General features: G+C 43.4%; 1 protein-coding gene across 2 annotated transcripts; it reads left to right on the top strand.

Annotated features, from left to right (window-relative positions):
• Positions 1 to 1,165: 1,165 nt before the first annotated feature.
• LOC139536991 (zinc finger Y-chromosomal protein 1-like) lies at positions 1,166 to 13,665 on the top strand. 2 transcript variants are annotated; one of them, XM_071337764.1, is made up of 9 exons: positions 1,249 to 1,303; positions 2,727 to 2,823; positions 4,034 to 4,174; positions 4,479 to 4,814; positions 4,962 to 5,108; positions 5,217 to 5,300; positions 5,380 to 5,514; positions 8,712 to 8,858; positions 10,736 to 13,665. In XM_071337764.1, exons 3-9 carry the CDS (start codon positions 4,132 to 4,134, stop codon positions 12,001 to 12,003), a joined length of 2,160 nt encoding a protein of 719 aa, XP_071193865.1. In that variant the 5' UTR covers positions 1,249 to 1,303; positions 2,727 to 2,823; positions 4,034 to 4,131; the 3' UTR covers positions 12,004 to 13,665. The 2 variants fall into 2 exon arrangements, with proteins under 2 accessions (XP_071193864.1, XP_071193865.1); XM_071337763.1 differs by lacking the exon at positions 4,034 to 4,174 and having other exon boundaries at positions 1,166 to 1,303.
• The last annotated feature ends 394 nt before the right edge of the window (positions 13,666 to 14,059 follow it).

Here is a 14,059-nt window from a genome sequence, read left to right as displayed (position 1 = left end):
ACACTTTCTACCATTCTTCTTTAACAAACCATCTCCCTTTTTTCCACCATTTTAACCTACTCAAGCTCACCATCTTCCTCCCTCTCTCTCTCTTTTCCCCTCCATTCCTCCTCCGTATTCCAAGTGTCTCCTTATGATAATACTGCCCTTCTCCTGACATACATCTTGTTCTTGCCTTGTCAAGGGACACCATTTAACCAGCTGTCACAATCTCCATACAATCAGCTCAAACCCCTCGTGCTTTCTGGTGTTGGTAACTGGTTCGCCATGTTTTGAACATGTGGGCACAGAGCTCTCATCACGCTTTGAGCAAACAGAAGTAAAAGCATGGCTCCCGCTGATGACATCACAACATCAACACAATTTAGAAAATACAATAAAATAGTTCACTCTTGAAAGTAGTGTAATACATATTAAAATAACCTTAAAATAATACATGAAAATAAATATGAGAGATTTTCAGTCAAATACATAAAGTATATTTTACTTTCTAAAGCAATAGGCTACCGTTTGTGTAAGTGTTCTACTGCTTCCAGCTGAGGCCTGGGCAATAACGGTGGTGGAGCATTTACTTCTGCTGCTGAAGACACTAAGATCGAGCACCCTGACAGCTGGTCTCTCTCCTGCTACATTCAAACAATGTGCTGATATTGATCATCTTTGAAGGTATACTCAAATTGCAGGCATGAGAGAAGATCATCAATGGATAACAACTTTAAGAATAAAGAATGCCATGTGTCAAATGATTTTGATCAAGAAGTAGAAGTGGTCAATCACTGGCAAATCTGTAGCTGTCAAATTAACCTGTAAAGCGGGTAGTAACATGATTAACCAATAGGATTAGATAATTGCATCTGGCTAATGGTAGTAGGAGTAAATGTCGAACATCATCGCAGTTTGTTCATGATTTTTAGCGACATACATGAATAAACAAAGCTCACTATACCAGGCTTTCAAAGGGTATGCAAAGAAAACAGCCGCGATGTAAAATCTTCATAGTGGAGCACAATTGCTGTGCCCCTGATCGTGGCCTGTCTATAACTACCAGCAGTTGGGTGTCCAGACTTCTTCCGCATTTTCCTACGACTTTCGGGCTGTGACGTGAGTGCTGACGGCGGCCTTGGTGCTGGCGGAGCTGGGGGCTGTAGCGATTATCAGTGGAGCTTCGAAAATCTCGGCCCCTCCCTCCCTGCGCCTCAGCGGCCCGCCCAGCTAGCACAAACTCCCGATTGAATCCTGCCCGAGTCTGGGGAAACCGGACGGCCTGGAAATCGAGAGAGGCCAACCTGTACTACACAATCTGGTAAGCAGGTTATCTTGCGCTTTTTTTTTTATGTGCACGGAGCATAGGCAATGCTTTACATTTGTGATTGCATGTGCATTATTCTATGTTTCTATCTGAAAAGTGGAGAAGCGTACGAGGGGTTGGGCCTTTGCTTATTTGGGCCCCGGCCACAATAGGCCATAATTACGGCCTAGAAAATCCGCGAGTGGATTTTCCATAACATCGGTAACATTATAGTCTGCTATTAGCCAGATACCCCCCACAAAGTTTAACAGTATAGTTACCATGTTCAAATATGATATTGTAGAGATTATTTTTGTTCTGCATTAATAACGCCAGTGGGTAAAATGTTTGTCCAGGGATCTCCAACAAAATGGCGCACATCTGTTTTTGAAAACACTGAAGGAAATATGCTTTAGCTAGGCAGGCTAGCCGCCATACTTAGCAATAAACCTTTCAAGTGGCTCGCGAACTTGCTAACCTAGCTATGCACTTATGTTTACTATCGCACGGATGTGTGGGTTGGGTCAGCTGTCATGTTTCCATTGACGTTAGCTAGCTCAAAGCTGCCTTTCACTTTTTTTTTTAAAGAACTTAAACGACCACATTTAGCTAGAGTCTAATCTTTGATGTTATGTAACCATTTTACTACGACCGCCAGATACTTTTGTGAAATTCTAATTTTGTTTGCTTGTAGATCTTTTGTCTTTAAATGTTGTCTTTTTGCGTAAATACCTAGGTAATTTACAGCAAGCGCCATTTTTGTAGTGAATTTGTTCCCATTTAGGCTATAGTTAAAGGTTTGAGTCTGTTGATCTAATTGTGCGTGTCCTCCGGTAAGTATCATGAAGCATCACTGCTTGTCTCGCGCTCCCACACTGTTGTGTGCCAGACCACTGCTGTCAGATTTGACCGCGGGGGAATTGGATGACAACTGTGCTGCGTCGCTCAAACCTTTTGTTTATGTCTCGGTGCATTTCGGCGAGTAACCGCATATATTTTTTCACTTTGCATGACTAGGAGGATGAAGATCGATAGATAGTATTTGCATGGCTGAAAACATCTCTCGTGACGTCAAAGCACATTACAACAAAATAATGATTTTATCATTACTATCATAGCTTAAATAAACCTAATCACATAGCTGCCTATACCCTTCCTATTTTTGGTTTAGGCAGTTGGCCAAGTAATATAGCTAAAATAGTTTTGAAGATTACCACCAAATAAAATGCAGACCAATATAATTGATATCCAGAAAGATTAGGACATGACTACATTTCACAGGAGGGGAAACACATGGGCATAATGATAACTGTTACATTGTAATGAGATGTATTTCTTGTTTGAGTGAGATTTAGGATTTGAATATGGTAGACTAATATTTTGGGTTGGCCATTAGGCCTATGTGACTGTGATTTGACTGGTCAATTCTTGCCTCCAGTGCTGCAGTGACAAATGAGGTGTAAGGACAATGGATGAGGATGAGACAAGGCTTGCACTCCATTCCCAGGATCCTAAAATCATTCTCCATGGATCAGGTAATAGCTACGTTTCACTGAGCATTCAAGTATTTCCCTGTACTGTTCTTTGTTCTGCACAAAAGTAAAGCTTTTCTTAAAAGCTTTTTAAAGCTATTTTCTTTGTAAGAGTGCATGCATACAGTGCCTTATGAAAGTATTCATACCTCTTGACTCATTCCACATTTTGTTGTTACAACCTGAATTCAAAATGGATGAAATATATATATTTTTTCTCCCATCTACACACAATACCCCATAATGACACAGTGAAACATGTTTTTATAAATTTCTGCACATTTCTTGAAAAGGAAATACAGAAATAATCTAATTTACATAAGTATTCACACCCCTGAGTCAAAACATGATAGAACCACCTTTGGCGGTGATTACAGCTGTGGGTCTATCTGGTTAAGTCTCAAAGAGCTTTGCACAACTGGATTGTACAATATTTGCCCATTATTCTCTTCAATTTTTTTCCAGCTCTGTCAAATTGGTGGATGATCATTGCTAGACAACCATTTTCAAGTCTTGCCATAGATTTTCAAGCAGATTTAAGTCAAAACTGTAGTTCGGCCACTCCGGAACATTCACTGTCTTCTTAGTAAGCAACTCCAGTGTAGATTTGGCCTTGTGTTTTAGGTTATTGTCTTGCTGAAAGGTGAATTAATCTCCCAGTGTCTGGTGGAAAGCAGACTGAACCAAGTTTTCCTCTAGGATTTTGCCTGTGCTTAGCTCCATTCAGTTTATTTTTTTATCCTGGAAAAACTCCCCAGTCCTTAACGACTACAAGCATACCCATAACATAATGCAGCCACCACTATATGAAGAGTGGTACTCAGTACTGTGTTGTATTGTTTTTTCCCCAAACACAACACTTTGTATTCAGGACAGAAAGTAAATTGCTTTGCCACTTTTTTGCAGTATTAATATTTTCCTTCTTTTCACTGTGTCAGTTAGGGTAGTATTGTGGAGTAACTGCAATGTTGTTGATCCAGCCTCAGTTTTCTCCTATCACAGCCATTAAACTCTGTAACTATTTTAAAGTCACCGTTGCCTCATAGTGAAATCCCTGAGTGGTTTCCTTCCTCTCCAGCAACTGATTTAGGAAGGATGCCTGTGTTTTTGTGGTGACTGGGTGTTGATACACCATCCAAAGTGTAATTAATAACTTCACCATGCTCAAAGGGATATTCAATGTCTGCTTTTATTTTTACCCATCTACCAATAGGTGCCCTTTGTGAGGCATTGGAAAATCTCCCTGGTCTTTGTGGTTGAATCTGTGTTTGAAATTCACTGCTCGACCAAAGACTGTAAAAATGCGACCTGATGCGTCTCTGCTTGGCACTCAGCATTAAGGAGATAGATTGGGGTAAGGTCCTGCAATAGACTCACGTCCAGTCCAGGGGGTACATCAAGCTACATCAACCTGCCCTATGAGCTGTTCCGGCTTGCACAAACCATGGCATAATTCCACTTTGACATTATGGGGTGGGTAGGCCAGTGACAAAAAAATCTAAATTGAATCCATTTTAAATTTGAGCTGTAACACAACAAAATGTTGGAACAAGTCAATGGGTGTGAATACTTTCTGAAAGCACTGTATGTCTTCTGCAATATGTTTATGTAGGCCAACACTGAAGATATCCACCTGTTCCTGTGTTGATGTGTTCCAGATGAGGGTGGTGCTGAAGGGGAGGAGTTTGTGGTGGAGCTGCAGGAGACGGTCCTGGTGTCGGAGGGGGAGGGGGAGGGAATGGCGGTGCATGGATTCTCTTCAGAGGAGCTGGTGATCCAGGATGCTGTTGAGGATGTGGTGTCTGAGTATGTGCACTGTGATGAGGACGAGGAGGTTGCTGTGGAGACATGTGTGATGTCGCTGGAGGGGGAGGACGAAGGCGTTGCCATGGGGGACATGCCTGAGGATGAGATGGTGGCAGACGGGCATGCCCAGGATGAACTGGACCCAGAGCAAGACACAGACGGCTGTGGGGACTACCTCATGATCTCCTGTGAGTACCATCCTGCTTCACTTCTCCAGTTCTACATCAATAGCACTCACTCAGTCACCTGGCCTCTTATAAAGAAAACATTACAGTTAGACTAATGATCAGTAGTGAATGGCTCTCTTAACTCGCTCTCTTTTCATCTCCCTCCAGTGGATGAGGCAGGCAAGATGGTGTCAGACGACGGTACAGAGGTGACTGTGGAGGGAGCCGTGGAGGACCAGGTGGAGAAGGACGAGGATGGCCAGGAGGTGATCAAGGTGTATATCTTCAAGGCAGACTCTGGGGAGGATGACCTGGGTAAGGAGACATTTGAATCATGTTCAATGCACTTAGAAAGAGGTATTCTATAACCCACGTTAGTTGATCACTAAGGAGTATTAAGTCATTGTGTGGTTGTCTGCGTAGGAGAAACAGAGGACGTGGCACTGACGGACTCTACAGGCCGAGCGCTCCGAGAGAAGATGGTGTACATGTCCCAAGGGGACCATGGTAAGAAATAAATTCTGTGTGTGTGTGTGAGAGTGTGTGTGTTTTACGATTGTGTTAAAACTAGTGTGTTTTCCTGCAGGTGCATCAAAGATATCTGATGAGGTTTACATGGAGGTGGTGGTGGGGGGTGAGGAGCCAGTGACCCATGAGCGGTCTTACGACGGCACGGCTCTCAGTAAGGACTTCATGCCTGTGGCTTGGGCAGCCGCTTATGGTCAGTGACACACACTATTATATAAGAATGTATCGTTTAACAGGGCAGAGAATGTCTTGTTGCTCTTCTGTACTCTGTAGTAATAAGTACAGTGCATTTGGAAAGTATTCAGACCACTTCCCGTTTTGTTACGTTACAGCCTTATTGTAAAATGGATTAAATATTTTTTGTAAATTCTCAATCTACACACAATACCCGATAATGACAAAGCGAAAACAGGTTTTTAGAACATTTTACAAATGTGTGTAAAAAATAAAATAAATGAAATACCTTATTTACATAAGTATTCAGGCCCTTTGCTATGAGACTCGAAATTGAGCTCATGTATCCTGTTTCCATTGATCATCCTTGAGATGTTTCTACAACTTCATTGGAGTACACCTGTGGTAAATTCATTTGATTGGACATGATTTGGAAATGCACACTCCTGTCTATGTAAGGTCCCACAGTTGACAGTGTATGTCAGAGCAAAAACAAAGCCATGATATCAAAGGAATTGTCCGTAGAGCTCCAAGACAGGATTGTGTTGAGGCACAGATCTGGGGAAAGGTACCAAAAAATATCTGCAGCATTGAAGGTCCCCAAGAACACAGTGGCCTCCATCATTCTTAAATGGAAGAAGTTTGGAACCACCAAGACTATTTCTAGAGCTGGTTGCCCAGCCAAACTGAGCAATCAGGGGAGAAGGGCCACTCCACCAATCAGGCCTTTATGGTAGAGTAGCCAGATAGAAACCACTCCTCAGTAAAATGCACATGACAGCCAGCTTGGAATTTGCAAAAAGACACCTAAAGGACTATGTCCATGAGACACATGATTCTCTGGTCTGATGAAGCCAAGATTGAACTATTTAACCTGAATGCCAAGCGTCAAATCTGGAGGAAACCTGGCACCATCCCTACGGTGAAGCATGGTGGTGGCAGCATCATGCTAGGGGGATGTTTTTCAGAGGCAGGGACTGGGAGACTAGTTAGGATCGAGGGAAAGATGAACGGAGCGAAGTACAGAGATATTTGATAAAACCTGTTCCAGAGTGCTCAGGACCTCAGACTGGGGTGAAGTTTCACCTTCCAACAGGACAACAACCCTAAGTACACAGCTAAGACAATGCAGGAGTGGCATCAGGACAAGTCTCTGAATGTCCTTGAGTGGCCCAGCCAGAGCCCAGACTTGAACCCAATGAAACATCTCTGGAGAGACCTGAAAATAGCTGTGCAGCGACGCTCCCCATCCAACCTGACAGAGCTTGAGGATCTGCAGAGAAGAATGGGAGAAACTCCCCACATACAGATGTGCCAAGCTTGTAGCGTCATACCCAAGAAGACTCGAGGCTGTAATTGCTACCAAAGGTGTTTCAACAAAGTACTGAGTAAAGTGTCTGAATATGTACAGTACTGTGAAAGTATTTGCCCCCTTCCTGATTTCTTATTTTTTTGCACATTTGTCACACTTAAATGTTTCAGATCAAACAAATTTAAATATTACACAAAGATAACCCAAGTAAACACAAAATGCAGTTTTTAAGTGATGATTTTATTTATTAAGGGAAAAAAGCTATCCGAACCTTCATGGCCATATGTGAAAAAGTAATTGCCCCCTAAACCTAATAACTGGTTGTACCACCCTTAGCAGCAACAACTGCAATCAAGCGTTTGCGATAACTGGCAATGAGTCTTTCACATCGCTGTGGAGGAATTTTGGCCCACTCTTCTTTGCAGAATTGTTTTAATTCAGCAACATGGGAGGGTTTGAGCATGAACCGCCACAGCATCTCAATCGGATTCAAGTCTGGACTTTGACTAGGCCACTCCAAAACCTTAATTTTGTTTTTTTAAGCCGTTCAGAGGTGGACTGGTGTGTTTTGGATCATTGTCCTGCTGCAGAACCCAAGTGCGCTTCAGCTTGAGGTTACGAACTGATGGCCGGACATTCTCCTTCAGGATTTTTTGGTAGATAGCAGAATTCATGGTTCTATCAATCACAGCAAGTCGTCCAGGTCCTAAAGCAGCCCCAGACCATTACACTACCACCACCATATTTGACTGTTGGTATAATGATCTTTTTCTGAAATGCTGTGTTACTTTTACGCCAGATGTAACGGGACGCACACCTTCCAAAAAGTTCAACTTTTCTCTCGTCAGTCCACAGAATATTTCCCAAAAAGTCTTGGGGATCATCAAGATGTTTTTGCCAAATGTGAGACGAGCCTTTGTTGTTTTTGGTCAGCAGTGGTTTTCGCCTTGGAACTCTGCCATGGATGCCATTTTTGGCCAGTCTCTTTCTTATGGTTGAGTCATGAACACTGACCTTAACTGAGGCAAGTGAGGCCTGCAGTTCTTTAGATGTTGTTGTAGGTTCTTTTGTGACCTCTTGGATGAGTCGTCGCTGCGTTCTTGGGGTAATTTTGGTAGGCCGGCCACTCCTGGGAAGGTTCACCACTGTTCCAAATTTTCTCAATTTGTGGATAATGGCTCTCACCGTGGTTCGCTGGAGTCACAAAGCTTTAGAAATGGCTTTGTAACCCTTTCTAGACTGATAGATGTCAATTACTTTGTTTCTCATCTGTTCCTGAATTTCTTTGGATCGCGGCATGATGTCTTGCTTTTTGAGATATTTTGGCCTACTTCACTTTGTCAGACAGGTTCTATTTTCTTGATTCAACAGGTCTGGCAGTAATCAAGCCTGGGTGTGGCTAGTGAAATTGAACTCAGCTTTCAAAAAATGTGATTAACCACAGTAAATTCATGATTTAACAAGGGGGGGGGGGGCAAATACTTTGTCACATAGGGCCATGAAGGTTCGGTTAGCTTTTTTCCCTTAATAAATAAAATGATCATTTAAACTGCATTTGGCGTTTACTTGGGTTATCTTTGTAATATTACAATTTGTTTGATCTGAAACATTTAAGTGTGACAAATGTGCAAAAAAATAAGAAATCAGGAAGGGGGCAAATACTTTTTCACAGCGCTGTATGTAAATGTGATATTTCAGTGTTTTATTTTTAAAACATTTGCAAAAAATTCTAACCATGTTTTTGCTTTGGTATTGTGTGTAGATTGATGGGGTGGGGGGGAATTTAATACATTTTAGAATAAGGTTGTAATGTAACAAAATGTTAAAAAAGTCTGCGCCGTATCGCTGCTCTAGCAGTGTTGAGAGGTGTGCATTTGCATTCAACGTTTACGATGTGATTCCAGGTTCTGAGGACAGTGAAAGCTGTGAGAACAGGAACGGTGCCGCCAGTGCTCTGCTGCACATTGACGAGTCAGACGGAGTGGACAAGGTCAACAGGCAACGGAACAAGAATAAGAGAACAAGGGCTGAGCCTCGCCAGGTCCAGACAGGTATTTAGCTGTCAGATGGGACTGAACTACAGTCAGGTCCCAAATTGATTGGCACCCATGATAAAAATGAGCAAATAACACTGTCAAATAATTAATACAAATAGTGAGCTACACTACATGGCCAAAAGTATGTGGACATCCCTTCAAATTAGTGGATTCGGCTATTTCAGCCATACCCGTTGCTGATGGGTATATAAAATCGAGCACACAGCCATGCAATCTCCATAGTTTTAACATTTGCAGTAGAATGGCCTTACTGAAGACCATGGTGACTTTCAACATGGCACCGTCATAGGATGCAACCGTTCCAACAAGTCAGTGTGTCAAATTACTGCCCTGCTAGAGCTGCCTCAGTCAACTGTAAGTTCTGTTATTGTGAAGTGGGAACGTCTAGGAACAACAACGGCTCAGCCGCGAAGTGATAGGCCACACAACTTCACAGAACGGGACCGCCGAGTGCTGAAGTGTGTAAAAATCTTCTGTCCTCGGTTGCAACACTTACTACCGAGTTCCAAACTGCCTCTGGAAGGAATGTCAGCACAATACCTGTTCATCGGGAGCTTCATGAAATGGGTTTCCATGGCCGAGCAGCCACACACAAGCCCAAGATCACCGTGCGCAATGCCAAGCGTCAGCTGGAGTGGTGTAAAGCTCGCCGACCATTGGACTCTCTGGAGGAGTGGAAACGCGTTGTCTGGAGTGATGAATCACGCTTCACCATGCCCGAATCGCATAGTGCCAACTGTAAAGGTTGGTGGAGAAGGAATAATGGTCTGAGGCTGTTTTTTATGGTTCGGGCTAGGCCCCTTAGTTCTAGTGAGGGGAAATCTTAAAGCTACAGCATACAATGACATTCTAGACGATTCTGTGCTTCCAACTTTGTGGCAACAGTTTGGGGAAGGCCCTTTCCTGTGTCAGCGTGACAATGCCCCCGTGCACAAAGCGGAAATGGTTTGTGTGGAAGAACTTGACTGGCTTGCATAGAGCCCTGACCTCAACTCCATCGAACACCTTTGGGATGAATTGGAAAGCTGTCTGCGAGCCGGGCCTAATCGCCCAAGATCCGTGCCCGACCTCACTAATGCTCAATGGAATCAAGTCTCCGCAGCAATGTTCCAACATCTAGTGGAAAGCCTTCCCAGAAGAGTGGAGGCTGTTATAGCAGCATAGGGGGGACCAACTCCATATTAATGCCTATGATTTTGGAATGAGATGTTCGACGAGCAGGTGTCCACATACTTCTGGTCGTGTAGTGTATGTGCCGATACAAAAGTATGTGGACAGAATGTAATGAATATTGTGTGCTACCGGTAATTATTTTTGTTGAAATTGCTCAGAGAAAGAGATTTTGCTTAATAAACAAAATGCATCTAAAAGATAGGGGTCAAAAATATTGCCACCCCTGTATTCAATATACCAGCACCCTTCCCTTGTGAGGATAATGACACTGAGCCTTTTTCTAAAATGTTTTATGAGATAGGTGAACACATTGGGATGGGTCTTAGACAATTCCTCCATACAGAATCTCTCCAGATTCTCCAATGGGAGGGTGCTGGAGTATTGCATTGTAGTTTTGAGATTAATTTGTTAAACAAATTCTTTCTCTAAGCAATTGTATTAGTATAAAATAACATAATTTTTAAGCATACAATATAGCTCAGTATTTGTATTGTTATTTTATACAGTCGTCTTTGCTCTTCTTTATCAAGGGTGCCAATCATTTTGCATTTTGATTCTATGGGCTGGGCAACTGCGGGTCATTTATAAAGTCAGCTGATTGCCAAACTCACTCTGCACAGGTTTTCACACGTTTCATTTCTGAATATAGATCATGTGATATCTGGGAGTCATGAGTTTGTATCTGTTTCCCATTCCAGCCATCATTATTGGTCCATATGGCCAGCCTCTGACCGTATACCCCTGCATGCTCTGTGGCAAGAAGTTCAAGTCGCGAGGCTTCCTGAAGCGCCACACCAAAAACCACCACCAAGATGTCCTGACCAGGAAAAAGTACCAGTGCACGGACTGTGACTTTACCACCAACAAGAAGGCAAGCCTTCATAACCACATGGAGGGGCACACACTGAGCAGCAAGGGTCTGTTTGAGTGTGAGGTGTGTGGCAAGGAGTTCCACCAGCAGGCGGCGCTCTTCTCACATCGACTGCAGCACCACCACCGTGAGCCCAAGAGTCCGGTGCCTTCACAGGCCAACAAGATGCACAAGTGTAAGTTCTGTGACTACGAGACGGCTGAACAAGGTCTGCTCAACCGCCACTTGCTGGCTGTCCATAGTAAGAGCTTCCCTCACATCTGTGTGGAATGTGGCAAGGGCTTCCGGCACCCCTCCGAGCTGAAGAAACACATGCGCACACACACCGGCGAGAAGCCTTACTCTTGCCTCTACTGCGACTACAAGTCGGCTGATTCCTCCAACCTGAAGACTCATGTCAAGACCAAACACAGCAAAGAGATGCCCTTCAAGTGTGAGCGCTGCTTCCAGACATTTGCTGAGGAGGAGGAGTTGCTGCAGCACGGGCTGACGCACGAGGAGGCCAAAACCCACCTGTGTGCCCATTGTGAACACAAGAGCTCCAACTCCAGTGACCTGAAGCGCCACATCATATCGGTGCACACCAAGGACTACCCCCACAAATGTGCCGTCTGCGATAAAGGCTTCCACCGGCCGTCTGAACTGAAGAAGCACTCGGCGTCGCACCGTGCCAAGAAACTGCACCAGTGCCGGCACTGCAACTTCAAGATCGCGGACCCCTTTGTGCTCAGTCGCCATATCCTGTCAGTTCACACCAAGGAGCAACAGGCCTCTCCTGAAAAGAACGGGGCCAAAAGGACCTTATTGGGGCCTTCCCCTGCCAGTGCACCGATGGCAAGGAAGCAGGTTTTGGTACCTGGTGCTAGTTCTAGTGCTGCGGGCATGGCCAAGGGGCCCAGGGAGAGGAGGGTGTACCAGTGTCAGTACTGTGACTACAGCTCTGGGGATGCCTCGGGCTTCAAGCGCCATGTGATCTCCATCCACACAAAAGACTACCCCCACCGCTGTGAGATCTGCTCTAAAGGCTTCCGCAGGCCCTCGGAGAAGAGCCAGCATATCGCACGCCACCACAAGGACTTAGTGCAGGCAGAGTGACCCTGGCACAACCTACCCCTCATACCACAACAAAAACACAAATGGAACCACTACCACACCGTAATAAATTGTATGTATGTATACTGAACAAAAAATATAAATGCAACAATTTCAAACATTTTACTGAGTAAAGTTTATATAAGGAAATCAGTCAATTGAAATAAATTCTTTAGGCCCTAATCTATGTATTTCACATGACTGGGAATACAAATATGCATCTGTTGGTGACAGATACCTTAAGGGTAGGGGCATGGATCAAGTAACCAGTCAGTATCTGGTGTGAGACCACCATTTTGTCTCATGCAGCGCGACACATCACCTTCGGATCTCGTCATGGTATCTCTGTGCATTCAAATTGCAATCGATAAAGTGCAATTTGGTGTTCGTTGTCTGTAGCTTATGTCTGCCCATACCATTACCATGGGGCACTGTTCAATGTTGACATCTGCAAACCACCCGCCCACACGACGCCATTCACATGGTCTACGGTTGTGAGGCCAGTTGGACATACTGCCAAATTCTTTAAAACAACGTTGGAGACAGCTAATGGTAGAGAATTGAACATTCTTTTCTGGCAACAGCTCTGGTGGACATTCCTGCAGTCAGCATGCCAATTGCACGCTCCCTCGAAACTTGAGACATCTGTTGTGTGACAAAACTTCACATTTTAGAGTGGCCTTTTATTGTCCCCAGCACAAGGGGCACCTGTGTAATGATCATGCTGTTTAATCAGCTTCTTGATATGCCACAACTGGCAGGTGGATGGATTATCTTTGCAAATGAGAAATGCTCACGAACAAGGATGTTGACAAATTTGTGCACAAAATTTGAGAGAAATAAGCTTTTTGTGCGTATGGAACATTTCTTTTGATCTTTTATTTCAGCTCATGAAACATGGGACCAACACTTTTCATGTTGTTTATATTTTTGTTCAGGGTGTGTATGTGTGTCTGTCTGTTAGCTGCATTAACATGGGACATCTTCTGTTATTATTACCCCAGAGACTCTCAAGCTAACTTTTCTGCAACTGAAAATTAATATAAGTGTACATATACCTGGGTAAGGCCTATGGAATCATGTGACAAAGCCCTGTACAGACTTGCACTTTGTCTGCATATCCCCCTGCTGGTGAAAGTGTGCATTGTAGGATGTGCAAGAGTCTGAGGTCTTTGTAGATTCATACGTTAGTTTTTACTCCACAGCCAACAGTCCAGTTACTAAAGTAGCAACTTTTAATCCTACTTTTACTTGTTGACACACAACTAAGACAAAATGTTATCTACAAGCTGTTTGTATTCACACAATGAAATGGACATTCACCTGCTGCGAAAAAGCAGGTCCACTGAGCAGAGTGGTCGAGATGAACTCTTATTCGAATAGCACTTGCCAATATATTTAATGAACTATGAATGCAGTAATCATGAACTCATGAATTATACCTGATGCTTTGAATGCTGAGACACTGAGAGAATGTGTTTTGTATGGGGTTGAGTGCCAGTTGTGAGGGATGTGTCAGTTAAGACATTACAGAAATGTATCTATACCCTATGAAAGTCCTGCCTACTTCCTGGTTCAAGTCCCATACTGTTTTTGAATGGGCGTCAAGCTTATATCATCAAATTCATGAAAATGTGGTTATTTAAATAAAAAAATGATGTCACATATTTGTATCCGTGGATTAATTCACCTTTATCCAATGGGTTTTATGAACGTTTTTGATTATGGAATATTAAAATGCAATTGGAAACCCTATTAAAGGCATCAGGTATAAGTAAATTAATCCATGAGTACAAATATAATTTGACATATCTTAAATACATTTTCATTTATTTGATTATGTAAGCTTGATGCCCATTCAAAAAACAGGACTTGAACTAGGAAGTAGGCGGGACTTTCATAGCGTGTTGTGCTTCCTGGTGCTCTGACCCCACATCTCCATGTCATCATATCTTTGTTGTTTTGAGGAGAACTGTCTGTCTGGTCATGGACAATGCCTGGAGAAGGAGTTGACTGCATCATAGCAAATAGCCATGTCCATTGTAAAAGCTGTGGTTTC

The sequence above is a fragment of the Salvelinus alpinus genome, chromosome 13 (genome assembly GCF_045679555.1).
Source record: "Salvelinus alpinus chromosome 13, SLU_Salpinus.1, whole genome shotgun sequence".
Classification (NCBI taxonomy): Eukaryota; Metazoa; Chordata; class Actinopteri; order Salmoniformes; family Salmonidae; genus Salvelinus; species Salvelinus alpinus.
Note: the sequence above shows the minus strand (reverse complement) of the source record. Positions and strands in the feature narration are given on the sequence as shown.